Genomic DNA, 17,713 nt, shown 5'->3' with positions numbered 1-17,713 from the left:
ACTGGAGAAGCCAGCTACCAAGTTGCTGGAGATAAGGATGCCTGCTGATTTTGTTTTTGAGGGAAGTTTCCCCCTTTATACTTTTTTTTTTTTGAAAAAAAGATCCACATGGATTTTTTAAAAAGTTAATAAAATTTCATGTAAAACCCCCCAAAAAGAGCAGTTGGAGAATAGAGAGTACCTGACCTTCTCGTGCAAATGGGAAAGCCAAGTTGAGAATATCGTGAGGTTTGGGGAAACGCAGGCAAACAGCAAGGCTGAAGAGAGCAACACATTCTTTTGCAGAAGGGAAGAAACTGCCCACAAACACCTCAGTCACCCTGAGAGTAAGGTAAAAAAAGGTAAAGGGACCCCTGACCATTAGGTCCAGTCGTGACCGACTCTGGGGTTGCGGTGCTCATCTCGCTCTACTGGCCGAGGGAGCCGGCGTACAGCTTCCGGGTCATGTGGCCAGCATGACTAAGCCGCTTCTGGAGAACCAGAGCAGCGCACAGAAACACTGTTTACCTTCCCGCTGGAGTGGTACCTATTTATCTACTTGCACTTTTACGTGCTTTCGAACTGCTAGGTTGGCAGGAGCAGAGACTGAGCAATGTGAGCTCACCCCGTCGCGGGGATTAGAACCACCGACCTTCTGATCGGCAAGTCCTAGGCCCTGTGGTTTAACCCACAGCGCCACCCACATCCCGAGAGTAAGGTATACATAGCAAAAAGCCATGATAATTTTCCCTTTCATAATTTCAGAAAGCAATCTCTTTCCTCCTGTAAACTGAGGGATGGCATCTCCCCCGGCGATGGATCAGGTCCCTGCCTGTCTTTTGTCTCCTCTCCAGGAGGAGGAGCCACCCCTCTCCCCAGACCAGCTGTCAGAGCAAGGACAAATCCTGCACCCCATAATAAGCCTCCGGAAATGTCTGGAGCTGGAACACAGGATAAATTTTCAGCGCAGCTGAATTTTAGGGCACACGTTTTGAGTAACGTACTATATTAAAAAAGAAAGAAAAAACCAGCCCTGTGGGATGAAACACGCGTGCCAGTTCCGTCTCTGTAGATCTCGGCATGCTCCGTATATGTTACAAAAGGAGGCTCCCTTAGAGAAGCATCTGAATGATCCAAAACATTATTTTTAATAATGAAAATGCAGCCAAACCCTGGCAGTGTCCCCTGGGTTTTGTAATCAGCGTGCTCAACTCGAATTAATGCATGGAAGGATTAAGACCACAGTATATGCTGTCCTGCAAGGTTTGACAAGGTCACCTCTGCTCACATTCAAAGGAAGGGCTATCAAACTCTTGGTTCTCCCACTTTCCACCACACTTGTATCATGTGAACCCTTCCGGTAAGGAGACCGCATGGCTTAAGCAAGCCATCATCGTGTTTCTATACAATTAATTTAGGAACCTTCACCACTTTGGAACTAATCTTAAGTTTGACTGCCCGTGTTTTCTGACTGATGTGTGGAAAAGCACATGAATCTGACCTTTGAAGAGTTTGTAAGTAAACCATTTTTTGACTTGCCAAATGTATGGTCTCTTTCTATGCTAAGGGAATTGGGAGACTTTGGAAGCAACTTAGAAGCAGATATTTTAAAGGCTCTGTTTCCATGCTTGACATTTCTGCATACTTTTGTGATTTTAAATTTCTGCTGGGGCTCTCTCACCAAAGAGTACTCACCCCAAACCTGGAGCTAGGCATCCAGGGAATTCTCCTTTTATTTTACTGTATCTATATTTTATTTTTTTCTTTTAACCAAAAGACAACATACTGACAGGTTTATAAGTCTCAATTCCATTCCAAAAATGACAGCCAATGTTCTGCTGGACATTTGGGTTGAGGTGTAGAGGTTTGAAGGTTGGTCTTCCCATTTTTGTTACAAGGTGCTTGCACATGTAAATAATTTGCAGCCTCCCCAGCTGCTACAGTTCCTGGAATGTTTAGTGGGGAAGAAGTTACACCATGAGTTCTTCCTTGCAAGTGTGACAGCCACAGAGGCTGCAAGGGCTATTTTTTCACGTTACAGTGAAGGAACAACAGCCCTCAGCAACGTAAACGATTAAGCTTAATGCCCCTCACAAATCTCTACCATACACACAAACATGGCAGAAAAACGACTGTTTCTTTCAGGGAAGGGGAATGAGCTGCATGAAACTGGCACGCAGGGTTTGGCAGAGATTTTACAAAACCTGCGATGTGTTTTAATTCATGTTCATTTGGTGGCAGAAGGGGATCAGGTCTTGGGACTCCCTAGCGCCTGAAGTATTGGAGAAAATGTAAGTGGGCCCTTCATGAAATGCATGGACCTTAGGCAAAAAGGATAGGTCTGCCTTCTAAAAATGTTCCTGCAGAAAAGCCCTTTGCCACCACGTTGTCGTTTCAGCGCCGGGCACAAACAGATCCAACTTGTGCCTTGCTAACCAAATGCTGCCTTCAGAATGACGGAAGTGCCACTGAGGAAGAACGCCAGCGAGGGTTCGGCTGGGCGATTCACACAAAATTTGTGGCCTCAGTTAAATGTCCAAACCATGGAGCCAGACAAAAGTTCTCTTCAAGGCAGAACTGAAGACTACAACTGGAAAGGTGTTTGTGTCCATCTAGATTAGTACTGTCTGATGGGCAGCAGCTCTCTAGGGCAGCGTTTGCCAAGGTGGTGCCCTCCAGTGGCTGATGAGAGTTGTAGTCCAAAGACGTTGATCCAGGGACTTTCATATCTTCTCTATCCCCTGCCATCTGATTCAGTTAACTAGCCATGCTGGGGATCAAATCTGGCTTCTTCTGTATGCAAAATGCGCCCTCTATGACTGAATCTAAAGCTGAACCATCTTCTCCATCAATTGATTATAGTCTGGAGCCTGTAAGATTTGCAAAGGAGGGCCAAATCGAAGGAGGTCAAGTGTAAAATGCACCGAAAAGCTTTGAGGATTAAGCTTAATAAAGCCATTCTGTTTGCTTTCAGATAGGCAAGGCTGGGCTTGCTTTTGTTTAAATCGGCTCAAGCGCTTTATAGCTCCTTGATGTTTGCAGGAGTGGGAATGCCAGCGTTAAACAGCAGCTTTGCAATATTGTTTTTAAACATGCCAGGATTAGCATTGGTTAAATGATGGTAATTGTTGTGCCCAAACAAAGCTGATCACCAATCAAGCGAGCTGCTGTTTAAGGACTGCGCCACCTGTGACCTATGTTTCACCTCTTCCTTGCAAAAAAAGCAAGAGCATTTTGTGTGAGAATGAAAGAGAATTTAATTTGGGGAGGCCCTAGCGCAAGGAGAGAGCATTTGCCTTGCATGCAGAAGGGCCAAGGTTCAATCAAGGTTCCAAGTCTAGTGTCCAGATCAAGGGAAGTCATAGGACCACTCTATTTTGCCTTGGTCAGACCACATCTGGAATACTGCGTCCAGTTCTGGGCTCCACAATTTAAGAAGGATGCTGACAAGCTGGAACGTGTGCAGAGGAGAGCGACCAAGATGATCAAGAGTCTGGAAACTATGCCTTATGAGGAATGGTTGAAGGAGCTGGGTATGTTTAGCCTGGAGAAGAGGAGACTGAGATATGAGAGCCACCTTCAGATATTTAAAGAGCTGTCACACGGAAGAGGGGACAAGCTTATTTTCTCCTGCATAGGCTCAAGCCAGTGGCTTCAAGTTAGAAGAAAGGGGATTCCGACTAAACATTCGGAAAAATCTTTCTGGCAGTCAGAGCTGTTTGGCAGTGGAACAGCCTCCCACCAGAGGTTGTGGGCTCTCCTTCCTTGGAGATTTTTAAGCAGAGGTTGGATGATCATCTGTCATGGATGCTTTAGCTGAGATTCCTGCATTGCAGGGGGTTGGACTAGATTAACCTTGGGTCCCTTCCAACTTTTAAGATTCTATGATTCTATGAATCCCCAGCATCTCCAGATAGGGCTGGTCGAGACCCCAGTCTGCAGATCCTGGAGAGCAGCTGCCAGTCTGTGTCAACAGTACTGAGATAGATGGAGCTGCGGTCTGACTCAGGTCCTGTGTTCCTAAGGGCGGTAGGAAATCCCTCTTTCGGATCCATTTCTGGTGGGAACAGCTGCTTTGAAAATAATAATAATAATAAAGATTTATTGATAGCAATGGGTGGAGAGAGGAGGAAGAGGAGGAGGCATAATCAAGACGTCAGAAAAGCAATTAAATTAACACTGGCACAGTGCAGGCGGTTGCAAAACTGCTGGATGCACAAGATTCCTCTTACGACAGTCACTAGCCATGCTATCCAGAACCCGACAATTCTGTCCCAGCTCTCGCGTCTTTTTCCAGACCCTGAAGTCTCCCACTTAGTGTTTATCTGTGGCATTTGCTGTACAATCCATCTCCTTTTCCATCCCGGCATATTATGGGATTGAAGTCCTCCGTTCAGGGAAGGAGAAAACCCAAAACAAATCTTAAGTATTCATTCGGCGTTGCAGTCTTCGGCGACGGTATCTCGAGAGTCCTGCCCAGCAACAAGTGCTCTTCTGCGTTGGGGGGGGGACATTTTGACAATCGAATGGGGGACATGAAGGGATAACGCCCCAGCTAGTCCCCTGTGAGTCTGCTCACCCCTCATTTCAAAGAACCGACTGCTGGCAACCGAGTGGGCAAACATCACCACTGAGAGGAGCCAGATTTGTGCATGGGGGATGCCAGCCGCTGACCGTCCCCCCAATCATTCATAAGTATTGGGGTATTGTTTGGTCCACATGTTCTCTCTTCTCCTCCTGCATTTGCACAATTCATGTCCATCGCTTTGCTTTTCCAAGAAGCTGTGTGGAAAAACCTGGTTGCCTTTCCAGGGACATTGGGCAAGGTGAAAGATCCGTCGGAGGGGATAGATCTGTTGACAGCTCAGACACATAATCTTGCAGTTATCTGACCTTGGCTATTTCAGTGAGCATCAGATGTCTGGAGAACCCATTCACACAGCCAAAGCTTGCCCTGGGAATCATCTTGGGAATGATCGTCATTCCTGCATTGCAAGGGGTTAGACTAGATGAAGCTTTGGGGTCCCAACTCTAAAATTCTCTGGTTCTAGGATTCTGTATTTCAGGGAAAGCCAGCGCAAGGGAATCTTCTCTCCTCCTGCCGGGCCAGAGTGGGGAATTTAATAGCAAAAGCCAACAAGACTGCAGGGCCGGATTTGTCCATGTGTATACATACTTTTAACTGGAGTTTCTGTCAGCTTCTCTGAAGGCAGTTGTCATTTGAGGCTCTGAAGCAACTGAAGACCTCGTTCGTTCCAAGTGTGGCGGCAACTTCACCGAAGTCTTTTTTCAAAGCAAGCCCCCAAACGAAACCTTTCGACGGCACGATCTGGAACGGTTCTGTACACTTCAATCACCTCCGAAGCACATTTGTTCCTCTCAAAGAATTTTGGGCATGGTAGTTTGCCAAAGGTTGCTGGGAATCTAGACTCTGTGAGGGGCGAACCACAGTACTCAGAATCCTTTGTGAGAAAGAATGTGCCTCGGAGAGGCTTTCAAGGGACGGCCTGCGCCCAGCCGTCGGATCGGGATCTACAGCCCTCAGGAAAGTGGCCGGAGAAAGCAAGCAAAAGGAAACGAAGAAAGCATCCCGATGTCGTCTGATGGTGGAAAGACGCCTTCGTATCCCGAGCCTGAAGCTGTGGCGCAGAGACAGTTATGCCGTGATAATGTCTCCGTGGCTTTCGCCCAGAACCAGACTGTTCCAGGAGTCTTGCTTGGAGCTGGGCTGCGGAGACTGGCTCATAGATACCGGGTAGCTCTGTGGAGAAAGTTTGAGGCTCGGCATTGGAGAGTGAAGAGCAGGTCCATGTCCAGACATGGCAGCGACTGAGAATGCCTGCTTTTTTTGGGGGGGGACGTGGAGGTGGAATGGAGAAAGAGAGAGAAAAGCAGATTATCAATGGAAGTGCAGGGGAAGGAAGTAATTAACAGCAGCAACTCGCAATTATACACAATAATATGCTTAATAGAGATGAATTATACCCTAGCATAAGGGACACGGGTGATGCTGTGGTCTGAACCGCAGCGCCTAGGACTTGCCGATCGGAAGGTCGGCGGTTCGAATCCCCGCAATGGGGTGAGCTCCCGTTGCTTGGTCCCAGCTCCTGCCAACGTAGCAGTTTGAAAGCACGTCAAAGTGCAAGTAGATAAATAGGTATCACTCTGGTGGTAAACGGCGTTTCCGTGTGCTGCTCTGGTTCTCCAGAAGTGGCTTTGTCACGCTGACCCGGAAGCTGTACGCCGGCTTCCTCGGCCAATAAAGCGAGATGAGCACCGCAACCCCAGAGTCGGCCATGACTGGACCTAATGGTTGGGCACCTTTACCTTTACCTACATTCTACATGTGCAAATGGCTTGAGATACCTATTAGGTCCATAAATTACCACATAGCATATATTAAACACAAAAAACAGCGGCAATTTGTTGTTGGCAAAGCACAGCTGGACATATAAAGGGCCCCATTACTTTCAGTAGCTGAGGGCCACAAAAAAGTTTAATCCAGCCCTGTGGGTAGCCATCCATCAGGGACTCTTTAGGTGTGATTCCTGCATTGCAAGAATGACCTGCAGGGTCCCTTCTAATTCTACAGTTCTATGATTCTATAATCGCCCCACAATCTTTCCCTTTTGCCCCGTTCCTCCTGCGGCGGTTCCTTCCTTTCTCACCTGTGGAATGGGCGCCGGGTGCCCGTAATGAGAGGAGATCCCTGGTTCCATTTTGATGGGGTGCATTTTTTCCATGGCAGTTGTGGTGGTTGTCGTGGTGGTGCAGGGGGCAGAGCTGACGGACGAGGGGAGGTTGTCGCTACTGGCGGTCCCTGGGCATGGCAGAAGAGAAGGGAGAAGACAACAATGCGTTAAACTAGGTCTGTCTTGAGACTGCGCCAGATTCTGTTGTGGTCAATTTTTTCATCCAGGGGGGTGGGGAGCCTTCCGGGTTTTTTTTTGCAAAGATAACAAACTGGGCATCTGGTTGCTCTCCCTTGGGCTTTTAGAACTGCAGCTCAAGTCCTCTGGAATCAGCTGAAATTACATAAATTGCAAGGTTGTGATGTTTGTTTATGGATCATTTATGGAATATTAATTGTGTGTCGCAATGGGTTTTGTTGTTAACCAGAAGGCTGGTGGTTCGAATTTTCTGTTTTACAATTTAGAACACTCATTTGAACATCCTTAAAATATCAATGACTTCCCTTCTTCTCTTTCCATGGTTCATTTTGCATGCCATAGATCCCTGCGCATTTTACATAAACTAAACCGTTCAGTATTCCATTATTACATCCATCAAAACTTATTCACATGGTTGACTTTATCTGCCATGCTGCCAACCTTTTTCAAGTGTACACAATTCCCCCCCCCCATTCAATAAACATTTTCCAGTCTTTTCTAAACGTATGTTCTTCTTGTTGACGTTTAGAAGACATCTGAAGGCAGCCCTGTTCAGGGAAGTTTTTAATGACTGGTGTTTTAATGTATTTTTAATCTTTTGTTGGAAGCCGCCCAGAGTGGCTTTGTTAATTTCATTGTGCACAGGTTGTACATTGACAATAAAGGTATTATTATTATTATTATTATTATTATTATTATTATTATTATTATCATCAGATGGGTGGGGTATAAATAATAAACTATTATTATTAGTATATTATTATATGTTGAGTCGGCAAGTTGCGCATATTCCATCAGCTTAAATTGCCATTCTTTTTAACAGTGGTACTTCTGGTTGCGAACAGGATCCATTCCAGAGGCCCGTTCACAACATGAAAAGAGCACAACCCACAGTGGCGCATCTGTGCATGCGCGGGTTGAGATTCACCGCTTCTGCACATCCACGTGACATCATTTCCTGCTTCTGCGCATGTGCGAGCGGCGAAACCCGGAAGTAACCCTTTCCGGTACTTCCGGGTCACCGCGGGACGTAACCTGAAAGAACGTAACATGAAGCGGACGTAACATGAGGTATGACTGTAGCTCGGACTAAAATTCTATGGTTCTGTGATCTGTACAAATTGTTTCATTATTTCTGACTTGGGCTGTGAAGTGGTATATACATTTTGCGAAACAAGCAACGCTGCAGTCACCTGTTGGCGCCTTGGATTTGTTTAAATTCTTCGGTTTCCGCTTCCTGGTCTGGATTCCTTCCTTCCGCATTGCTAAAGGCCTCGGGACCTAAGGAGACACCAACCTTTTAGAGCATGCACAAAAACCCAGGAACCCCTCCCAATATTACAACGGTCCATGGCTAATGGGAACTGGGCTGCAAAGCCAGGAACTGAGGCAGAACTGTTTCGTAGCAGGTCTTCTGCAAGGAAGACAATCTATGAACATCTGAACGTAAGAAATGCTTGCAGGATCTGACCAAGGGCTCATCTAGTCCAGCATCCTTTTCCCACAAGGGTCAACCAGATGCCTATGGGAAACCCACAAGCAGGATTCGAACCCAAGAGCCTTTTCTCCTCCTGTGGTTTCCAGGCAACTGTATTCAGAACCATTGCTGCTTCAAACTGTGAATTGCAGAGCATGGTCGCCGTGTCTAGAAGCCATCAACATCCCTCTCCTCTGTGAATTTTGTCTAATCCTCTTTCAAAGCCATCTAGCTTGATGGCTATCCTGTGGCAGGGAGTTCCACAGTATTACGGTAACTGTGCACTAACTGAATAAGCGTTTTCTTTTCATTTTATGGCCGAACAAAATCAAATAGTTCCACAACGCATGTCACACCACAGAGGAAAGCCAAGCACGGGCAGTAGTTCCATGGTGCCATATACACTACATATTCCATGTTCCAGAGAGACTGCAAGATGTATGTTCTTCTTTGGTGTGCTGCTCTTACCTCGTGGAAGGAGGGTGAGGAAACAATTGAAGGACTGAACAAAATAAAATAGTTCCCCAACGCACAGGAAAAGCCATTTTCGTACACTACAAATCCCATGCTCCAGAGAGACTGCAAAATAAATGCTCTGCTTTGGAAAGTTGCTCTTACCCCGTGGAGCTTCATGTATAAACCGCAGGCGTTACAGACCGGCTCGCCTTCTGCATTCCGGCGCCACAGCGTGGTCGTAGTGGTATGGCAATTGGCGCATGAGAGCCCAATCCGACGGGAAGCCGACTGCGGGAACAAGGGTCGGAAGCGAGAACAAATGGCTGTTAACTCACCAGTGGCCTTGGACAAACCATTCTTATTTAAGAATACCTAAAGTCTGCAGAGGTCGGGTTCCTATCTGTGATCACCTCTAGATCTCACACAACCCCTGTTCTAAAACAGCTGCTGGCTTGTTTCTGGGCCCAATTCGAGATGCTCACGGTTTGGGTTCAAAGCCCCAAATGACTCGGGCCCTAAGCATCTGAGAGACCGGCTCCTTCCCTACAGATCCCCTCAGGTATTAAGATCCGCAGAGGGGGCCCCTTGGTCTTTCCTTCACCCTCAGAAGCTCAGCCAGAGTGGCCTAGGACAGGGCCTTCTCTGCAGCGGCCCCTAAGTTGTGGAATTCCCTCCCCACAGAGGTGCCTCTGGCTTCTTCGCTACACAGCTTTTGTGAATGCTGAAGATGCAACCTAGATAGCTCAGTTGGTTAGAGCATGGTGCTGATAATGCCAAGGTTGCAGGTTCGATCCACTTACGGGACAGCTGCATATTAATGCATTGCAGGGGGTTGGACTCGATGATCTTTAGGGTCCCTTCTACCCTGACTTTGGACATCTGAGACGTGTATTTTCAGGGCCCACCCTATTCCTGTTCCTGCAACCCCTTACAAAAGGCGTTATTCAGAATGTCAGTTTGCACGACCCACTAACAAGGCAATAAAACAACGCAGCAACCATCAATTGCACGTTCCTCCAAAATCCAATGAAAACTAGTTTAATTAATTCAACAAAACTGATGAACTTGATCCAGGGATGTTCAGAGTCTTGATAGTCATTTACATCTCCAGCAACTGTCTTTTTTACTTTACTTTTTACTGTATTCAAGCATCTTAGCGCCTCCTAGGTAATCCCACTGCCACTAGGGGGCGCTACTGTCCACGTTGGGAACCTTTATATTAAATCAGGTCCTCCCTTAAAGAGGGCACATATTGTGGTGAGACCTGGACAACCGACTCCCTGTGTTGTGGGTGGGTACGATTGGTCAGCCACAACACCTGATTGGTAGGTCCCTCGTAGCTGGGTGCAAACAGGCCAATGGGACACAGCACAAACGGTTCGAGGGACCTATTTATACCCATGCACGTGACCCAGCGCTTCCTCTTTCGGCACGTGCATCAGAACACCCGCCCACCTCTCCCTACTTTTAGGGCTTTGCGCTTGACCTTGCTATGCCGTCGTGTGTTGTCTGTTGTTGGGACAGGGGCATGGCAGGAATTTCCCCCACTTGGCTGATTGGCTGTTGCCATTTGGGTTTTGCCTGCCGCGTAGCAAATCATCACAACTTGTAAGGTTGCGGATAGGCTCAGGTTCAGGTGATAGGGATGGGAGAACGCTCTCGCCGCCCCTATGTGAAAGGTATTCCGTTAAAGGAACCCAGGGACTCAATGGTTTGGCAAACCCCTGAGAGGGGGTTGTGCCCGTGCCTGAGTCCAGGGGGGCATTTGGGTGGCGGAGATAGACTGTGCCCGGGTTTCCGCTTATCCAGATGTTCACCCTTGGCTGACCTATGCTGGAACCCTGGGTCAGCGCTACCTGCATGGCAGGGAGCTAGTCGAACCAGAGCCTATGCAAACAGTCACTTTCTGTAATCTATAAAGTTGTGGCCTAAATTCTGCCAAAACCCAAAATTTGAGTCAAGAGTGAATTTATTTTGGGGGGAGGTTTCTGGGTCTGAACATGCAAAAATATAGCAATCAATGATGCAATATCATAAACTAGTGAATAGGAATTTCTAATTCACCGCCAGCAACTGAGATCACGCTTCCGGGCTGAGTTCAGAGATGGCATCCTAGGTTTCCGCAGGCGTTTTCTTACCAGCCTCCTCTGGGGTTTGATCAGCGGTCGGTTAATGCCGTTTATCTTGTGGTAGAGACCGCAAGCGTTGCACAGGTAATGGCCGGTCCCGTCTCTCCGCCACAGAGGGGTGGACATCGCTCCGCAGTTGACGCATTCCCGGCCTTCGGAGTAATCGTCATAAAAATCTGCAGGAGCGAGAGGGAAAGGGGGAGAGAAAGAGGAAGCAAAAGTTGGTCTCGCAGAATCATAGAGTTGTGGCATTGCAAGGAAGCCTCTGCGATGCAGGAATACAGCGAAAGTATCCCTGACAGATCCAACCTCTGCTTAAAAACCTCCAAGGAGTCCACCACACCCTGAGGTAAACCGTTCCACTGTCAAACAGCTCTTAACTCTCAGAAAGCTTTTTCTGATGTTAAGTCGGAATCATCTTTCTCGTACAATGGTACCTTGGTTCTCAAACGTAATCTGCTCCGGAAGTCCGTTCCATAACCAAAGCGTTCCAAAGCCAAGGCGCACTTTCCCATAGAAAGTAATGCAAAATGGATTAATCCGCCTGCGCACACGTGGGTTGCGATTCGGCGCTTCTGCGCATGTGCAAAGCACAATTTAGCGCTTTTGCGCATGTGCGACCCCCGAAACCCGGAAGTAACCCATTCCAGTACTTCCGGGTTTCGGCAGGTCCGTAACCTGAAAAAACACAACCTGCAGCGTCTGTAACCCGAGGTATGACTGTAAAGCAAAATGCATTAATCCGTTCCAGACTTTTAAAAACAATCCCTAAAACAGCCATTTAACATGAATTTTAGTATCTAACGAGACCATTGAACCATAAAATGAAAGCAATAAAAAATGTACTGCAGTCACACAATCAATCAATCAGTAGCTGAACTGGGTACCACACAGTCACAAAAACAAAACTGAAAGAGCGGCAAAAACAAAAACGCAAAATAAATAGCAAAAACAGGCAGACCTCAGCATAAACACTCAAAACCGAAGTGTGGCACTGAAAACAGAAGCGTAACACTCAAAACAGAGCACATTCGGCTTCTGAAAAAAGTTTGCAAACCAGAACACTTACTTCCAGGTTTGCAGTGTTTGGGTTCTGAGTTGTTTGAGTACCAAGGCATTTGAGAACCAAGGTATCACTGTAATTTGAAGCCTTTGGTTCGGGTCCTACCCTCCAGAGATGGAGAAAACAAGCTTGTTCCCTCTTCCATGGGACAGCCCTTAAGATATTTGAAAGGTCCGTATAGTTAAAGCTATGGTTTTCCCAGTAGTGATGTATGGAAGTGAGAGCTGGACCATAAAGAAGGCTGATCGCCGAAGAATTGATACTTTTGAATTATGGTGCTGGAGGAGACTTTTGAGAGTCCCATGGACTGCAAGAAGATCAAACCTCTCCATTCTGAAGGAAATCAGCCCTGAGTGCTCACTGGAAGAACAGATCCTGAAGCTGAGGCTCCAATCCTTTGGCCACCTCATGAGAAGAGAAGACTCCCTGGAAAAGACCCTGATGTTGGGAAAGATGGAGGGCACAAGGAGAAGGAGACGACAGAGGAGGAGTTGGTTGGACAGTGTTCTCGAAGCTACCAGCATGAGTTTGACCAAACTGCGGGAGGCAGTGGAAAACAGGAGTGCCTGGCGTGCTCTGGTCCATGGGGTCATGAAGAGTTGGACACGACTAAACGACTAAACAACAACAACAAAATTCTAAAGGCTGAGTGCCACACAAGACCTGTTCCTACATTGTACGGAACGGCTCTCCTGATAAGATGATAGATGCATGAGTGCATGTGGGTACAACATAAGGAGATAAATTTCAAAAAAGTGAAAATCAGTTGAGCTTTTTTTTTTTTTGAGCTTTCCTTGGGGGGTGGGGGTGGGCAGAATCTTCCCCCAGAATGAAGTTTCCACAAATTTATTTAGGAAAATTGCCCCCCGAAAATCAACACTTCCAATACGGACTGCCACATGCCTGGGTTTTCTCAGGCATTTTAGTCGGTTTTCAAAAATTCCTCCTGAATGCCATTTTCCACAGGGCAAATCCCGGCTACGTCCAGGAAACTCTGAATGTATGGCGGTCTTATCTTAGGTATTCTGATCCCAAAGCTGTACAGTGGTACCTCGAGTTAAGAACTTAATTCGTTCTGGAGGTCCGTTCTTGACCTGAAACTGTTCTTAACCTGAGGTACCACTTTAGCTAATGGGGCCTCCTGCTGCTGCTGCATGATTTCTGTTCTCATCCTGAAGCAAAGTTCTTAACCCGAGGCACTATTTCTGGGTTAGCGGAGTCTGTAACCCAAAGCGTCTGTAACCTGAAGCATCTGTAACCCAAGGTAAAACTGTACAGGACTTCTTTGTGCAGTGCTTCCTCAGGTTAAGAACTTAATTCGTTGTGGAGGTCTGTTCTTGACCTGAAACTGTTCTTAACCTGAAGCACCACTTTAGCTAATGGGGCCTCCCGCTGCCACTGCACGTTTTTTGTTCTTAACCCGAGATACTGTTTCTGGGTTAGTGGAGTCTGTAACCTGAAGCGTCTGTAACCCCAGGTACCACTGCATAGAATCACCAGCACAAATTAACTTTGCCTGCTTGCTACTGGTGCAGCCACTAGGGGGAAGCATCATCCCAATCTAGGTCAGAAGAATGGACAGGGCAAGTTTCATAGAGAATCATAGAATTGTCAGGTTGGCAGGGAACCTGAGGGTCACCTAGCCAAGTGGTGGCAAGCCTATGGCACGTGTGCATCCAAAACCTGCAGCCCTAGTGCCCTAGCCGGCAGGCAAGGGATGTCACTCCCGCCCCCGCTTCCCAGCTAGCTCCACTTCTGAGAGATCCCCGCCTCCACAGCTGCTTGCAGGGCAAGGCTCCAAGTCGTTTGAGCTCTAAGCTGTTCGAAAACTGAGGTACCAGCGCGGAAAATAAGTTTGTGAGAGACTGGCGGAGGTTTCCTGCTTAAACAAATGTTTCAGACAGCAGAGGAAAAGTCTCAAGGCTGTTATTCCCAGGTGCACATGTATAAAAAGTCCCATCCCATCCCCCACTTTTTTTTGTTGTCTTTCTGCATTTATTAGAAAATTTTCTCCACATAGAAGCTCCTGGTGGTTTTGTGCATATTTTTAGGGCCCAGCTTATTTCTGCAGCCATAAGTTGCTTTGAAAAAGCTCTTAAAACTGAAACAGCGAGAGGGGAGACTGCTGTTGTGCGCCTGTCTTGCTTCCTGTAGGTATTTGGGTTAGTACAACTCCCTGCAAGGCAAGAATTGCCATTACAAAACCTCTACTTAAAAGCCTCTGTCTAGAGGTTTTTACTTAAAAACCTCTATTACAAGCCTCCCTATTTTCCAGGGACAGCCCCAGATTTACAGAAGCCTCCCCGATTTCTGATTTGATCGCAGAATGTCCCGCTTTTCCTTAAAGGTAAAGGTAAAGGGGCCCCTACCATTAGGTCCAATCATGGTTGACTCTAGGGTTGCGGCGCTCGTCTCGCTTTATTGACCGAGGGAGCCAGTGTACAGCTTCCGGGTCATGTGGCCAGCATGACTAAGCCGCTTCTGGAGAACCAGAGCAGCACACAGAAACGCCGTTTACCTTCCTGCCGGAGCAGTACCTATTTATCTACTTGCACTTTGACGTGCTTTCGAACTGCTAGGTTGGCAGGAGCAGGGACCGAGCAACGGGAGCTCACCCCATCACGGGGATTTGAACCGCCAACCTTCTGATCGGCAAGTCCTAGGCTCTGTGGTTTAATCCACAGCGCCACCCAGGTACCGCCACCCGTGTCCCACTTTTCCTTAGGACGTCCCTATTTTCATTGGAGAAATGGGAGGGAGGGTAGGGAGTTATGCGACCCCTGAGCCATGGAGATCTTTAGAAGACATCTGAAGGCAGCCCAGTAAAGGGAAGGGGCTTTTTTAAAAAAAATGCTTAATGTTTTATTATGTTTTTATATATGTGGGAAGCTGCCCAGAGTGGCTGGGCTAACCCAGTCAGATGGGTTCAGTGCCAGATTTACATATAAGCTAAACAAGCTTATAGCTTAGGGCCAAAAATTTAAGGGGAAAAAAAACCCTGGATGTACGTTTCCAAAATATAAGATAAAAAACAAATAAAATAAAACCTACATACAGCACCAGTGTTTTGTGTTGTGTAGGCTCCTATGATGTAAGCAGTGGGCCCCGCCTGCTAGCCTGCTCCCTAAAATATCACTGGTTTGCTCATTTCTATATATAGGGTGCCTACATTCTGCAAGGACTGGTTGTACGGCCACATGTGCAAATGGCTTGGGATACCTATTAGGTCCATAAATGACCATATAGCATATATTCAACACCAAAAACAGTGACAATTTGTTCTTGACAAAGGAGAGATGGACATATAAAGGGCCCCATTACCTTCAGTAATCAAAACTAAATCCTCATCAAATCTAAATCCGGCCCTGGATGGGTGGGGTATAAATAGTACAATAACGATAATGATAATGATAGAATAGGATGTCCCTATTTTCATCAGAGAAATGTTGGAGGGTATGCTCTTCTTATGTTATTAGGAAAATAATCCTAAGTGATGCCCCTGCCATCTGATATGCTCTGGATTTATATGTGGCCCAGGATTTATAACCAAGTGGTAACAGAGGGCTGTTTGTGCTGCACACTGCAATTCTTAGGCAGAGCATACATAACGTCCAGGCCCAAGCTGATAAGAAACGCATTTCTTCTTTTCTTTGGAAGAAATTCAGCCTCAGTCCTGTGCCAGACAGAAGCTGGAATCACTTGCAAAGGGGGGGGAAACTGGCTGCGGAGCGGAACAGTTTAAAAATAACAGCTGCAGGCCTTGGAGGCTGCAACGCCTCAAATCCCGCCCTGCTAAGTGTGCTGTTGGAATGGACTCGCTCTCCTTTCCAAGATGGCTCAAAGCAGAAGTTGAGGTCCACCAAACCAAACATCCGCCCAGCCCAGGGTTACCAGACATCCCCGTTTCCCAGGGACAGTTCCTGGATTTGCGAATAAGTTCCATCCCCGGAATGTCCCCGGATTTCATCTAATGTCCCCGGGAAACGCAGCAGCGGCAGTCTCAGCAGCCTGGAGCAGTTGGCTCTGTGTTATGTACTGAGTTGAATAGGATTCAGAATGCAGCAGTCTGATTGGTCCTAGAACAATAGGATTCAGAATGCAGCAGTCTGATTGGTCCTAGAACAATAGGATTCAGAATGCAGCAGTCTGATTGGTCCTAGAACAATAGGATTCAGAATGCAGCAGTCTGATTGGTCCTAGAACAATAGGATCCAAAATGCAGCAGTCTGATTGGTCCTAGAACAATAGGATCCAAAATGCAGCAGTCTGATTGGTCCGCAGGAGCCACCCAATCCAACTCCAGGTGGAAGTGAATCCGCAACCTGATTGGCCTACAGGAGAATCCTGGAATTAGCCAATCACGTGGGGCCCATTGTGTAGATAATGTATATAAAGCAGACACTTTGGGGGAACTTCTATTCCTCACTACTATGAGTTGAATAAAGAGCATGGAATCCACACTCGACTCCGAGTATATTTCACTCTGGCTGGCTTCAGGAGCTGCTCGGAAATCCCCATATGATGGTGGTGTAGGGGTTCTAAGATGCAGCTTCTAGGCTGCCTCCACCTTCCCTGACCCCAGCAACTAAGCTGTGAAGGGAGGCTTCATGCTGCCTATTGGAGCAGCCTCCCAACTCCTACTTGTGTGCAAGTAAGGGCAGGGTGGGGATCTCTCAGCTGTGAAGGGAGGCTTCACGCTGCCTATCAGGGCTTGCTTGCAAGCAGGAGGGGCCAGGGATCTCTCAGTTAGGCAACAGGTAGCCTCCCTTCCCAGCTGAGGGATCCCAGCTGAGGGATCCCCGCTCCCTCCTGCTTGCACACAAGTAGGAATGGGATTGGGGCTGCTCCGGTGTTGCTGCTGACCTTTAAAGCCCTAAACTGCCTCCGTCTTGTATACCTGAAGGAGCGTCTCCACCCCTATCTTTCAGCCCGGACACTGAGGTCCAGCCCCAAGGGCCTTCTGGCTGTTCCCTCACTGCGAGAAGCCAAGCTACAGGGAACCAGGCAGAGGGCCTTCTCAGTGGTGGCGCCCGCCCTCTGGAACGCCCTCCCAGCAGATGTCAAGGCAATAAACAACTATTTTACTTTTAAAAGACAACTGAAGGCAGCCCTGTTTAGGGAAGTTTTTAATGCCTGATGCTGTATTGTTTTTAATATTCGGTTGGGAGCCACCCAGAGTGGCTGGGGAGACCCAACCAGATGGGTGGGGTATAAATAATAATAATAATAATAATAATAATAATAATAATAATAATATAAGAGAGGCATCGTGCTGCCTGAGAGATCCCTGCCCCCTCCTGCTTGCACGCAAGTAGGAATGGGATTGGGGTTGCTTTGATGGGAAGGGAGGCATTGCGCTGCCTAAGCCTTGCTGCTGCTGCTGCTGCCGCCGCTCTCAGCCCTCCTTCTCCGCCTTCAACGCCTGACCCACTGCGCACCGCTTCCCAACCACCACCACTGAAGAACCAACAACTCAGGGGCTGCCCAGGCTCATGGAGAAAGGAGACAGAAGCTTTGGAGGGAGGGGAAAAACATAGTGGTTGAGGTCAAGGCAGTGTCCACCCCTCTGCCACCGCCTTCGCTGCAGCATCAGTGTCCCGAACATGTAGTAATTATTTAATTAATTAATTAAAGTGTCCCCGAATTCATTGGAAAAAATCTGGTAATATGTGCATGGAGTCACAAACGAATAAGAAACAAATAAATGTTCCTTGAACAG

The 17,713-nt window shown here is 47.4% G+C and overlaps 1 protein-coding gene across 1 annotated transcript in view; it reads right to left on the bottom strand.

The window, feature by feature from the left end:
• Positions 1-4,064: 4,064 nt before the first annotated feature.
• Positions 4,065-17,713, bottom strand: part of GATA4 (GATA binding protein 4) — a 52,719-nt gene continuing 39,070 nt past the window's right edge. Inside the window, exons 3-7 of the mRNA XM_081904247.1 lie at positions 10,941-11,107; positions 8,965-9,090; positions 8,063-8,150; positions 6,648-6,799; positions 4,065-5,818 (exon numbers count right to left, since the gene is read on the bottom strand). Coding sequence (XP_081760373.1) covers positions 5,636-5,818; positions 6,648-6,799; positions 8,063-8,150; positions 8,965-9,090; positions 10,941-11,107 — 716 coding nt within the window. The 3' untranslated portion in view covers positions 4,065-5,635. The remainder of the gene's footprint in view (positions 5,819-6,647; positions 6,800-8,062; positions 8,151-8,964; positions 9,091-10,940; positions 11,108-17,713) is intronic.

The sequence above is a fragment of the Podarcis melisellensis genome (assembly GCF_964234715.1).
Source record: "Podarcis melisellensis genome assembly, chromosome: 3".
NCBI lineage: Eukaryota > Metazoa > Chordata > Lepidosauria > Squamata > Lacertidae > Podarcis > Podarcis melisellensis.
Note: the sequence above shows the minus strand (reverse complement) of the source record. Positions and strands in the feature narration are given on the sequence as shown.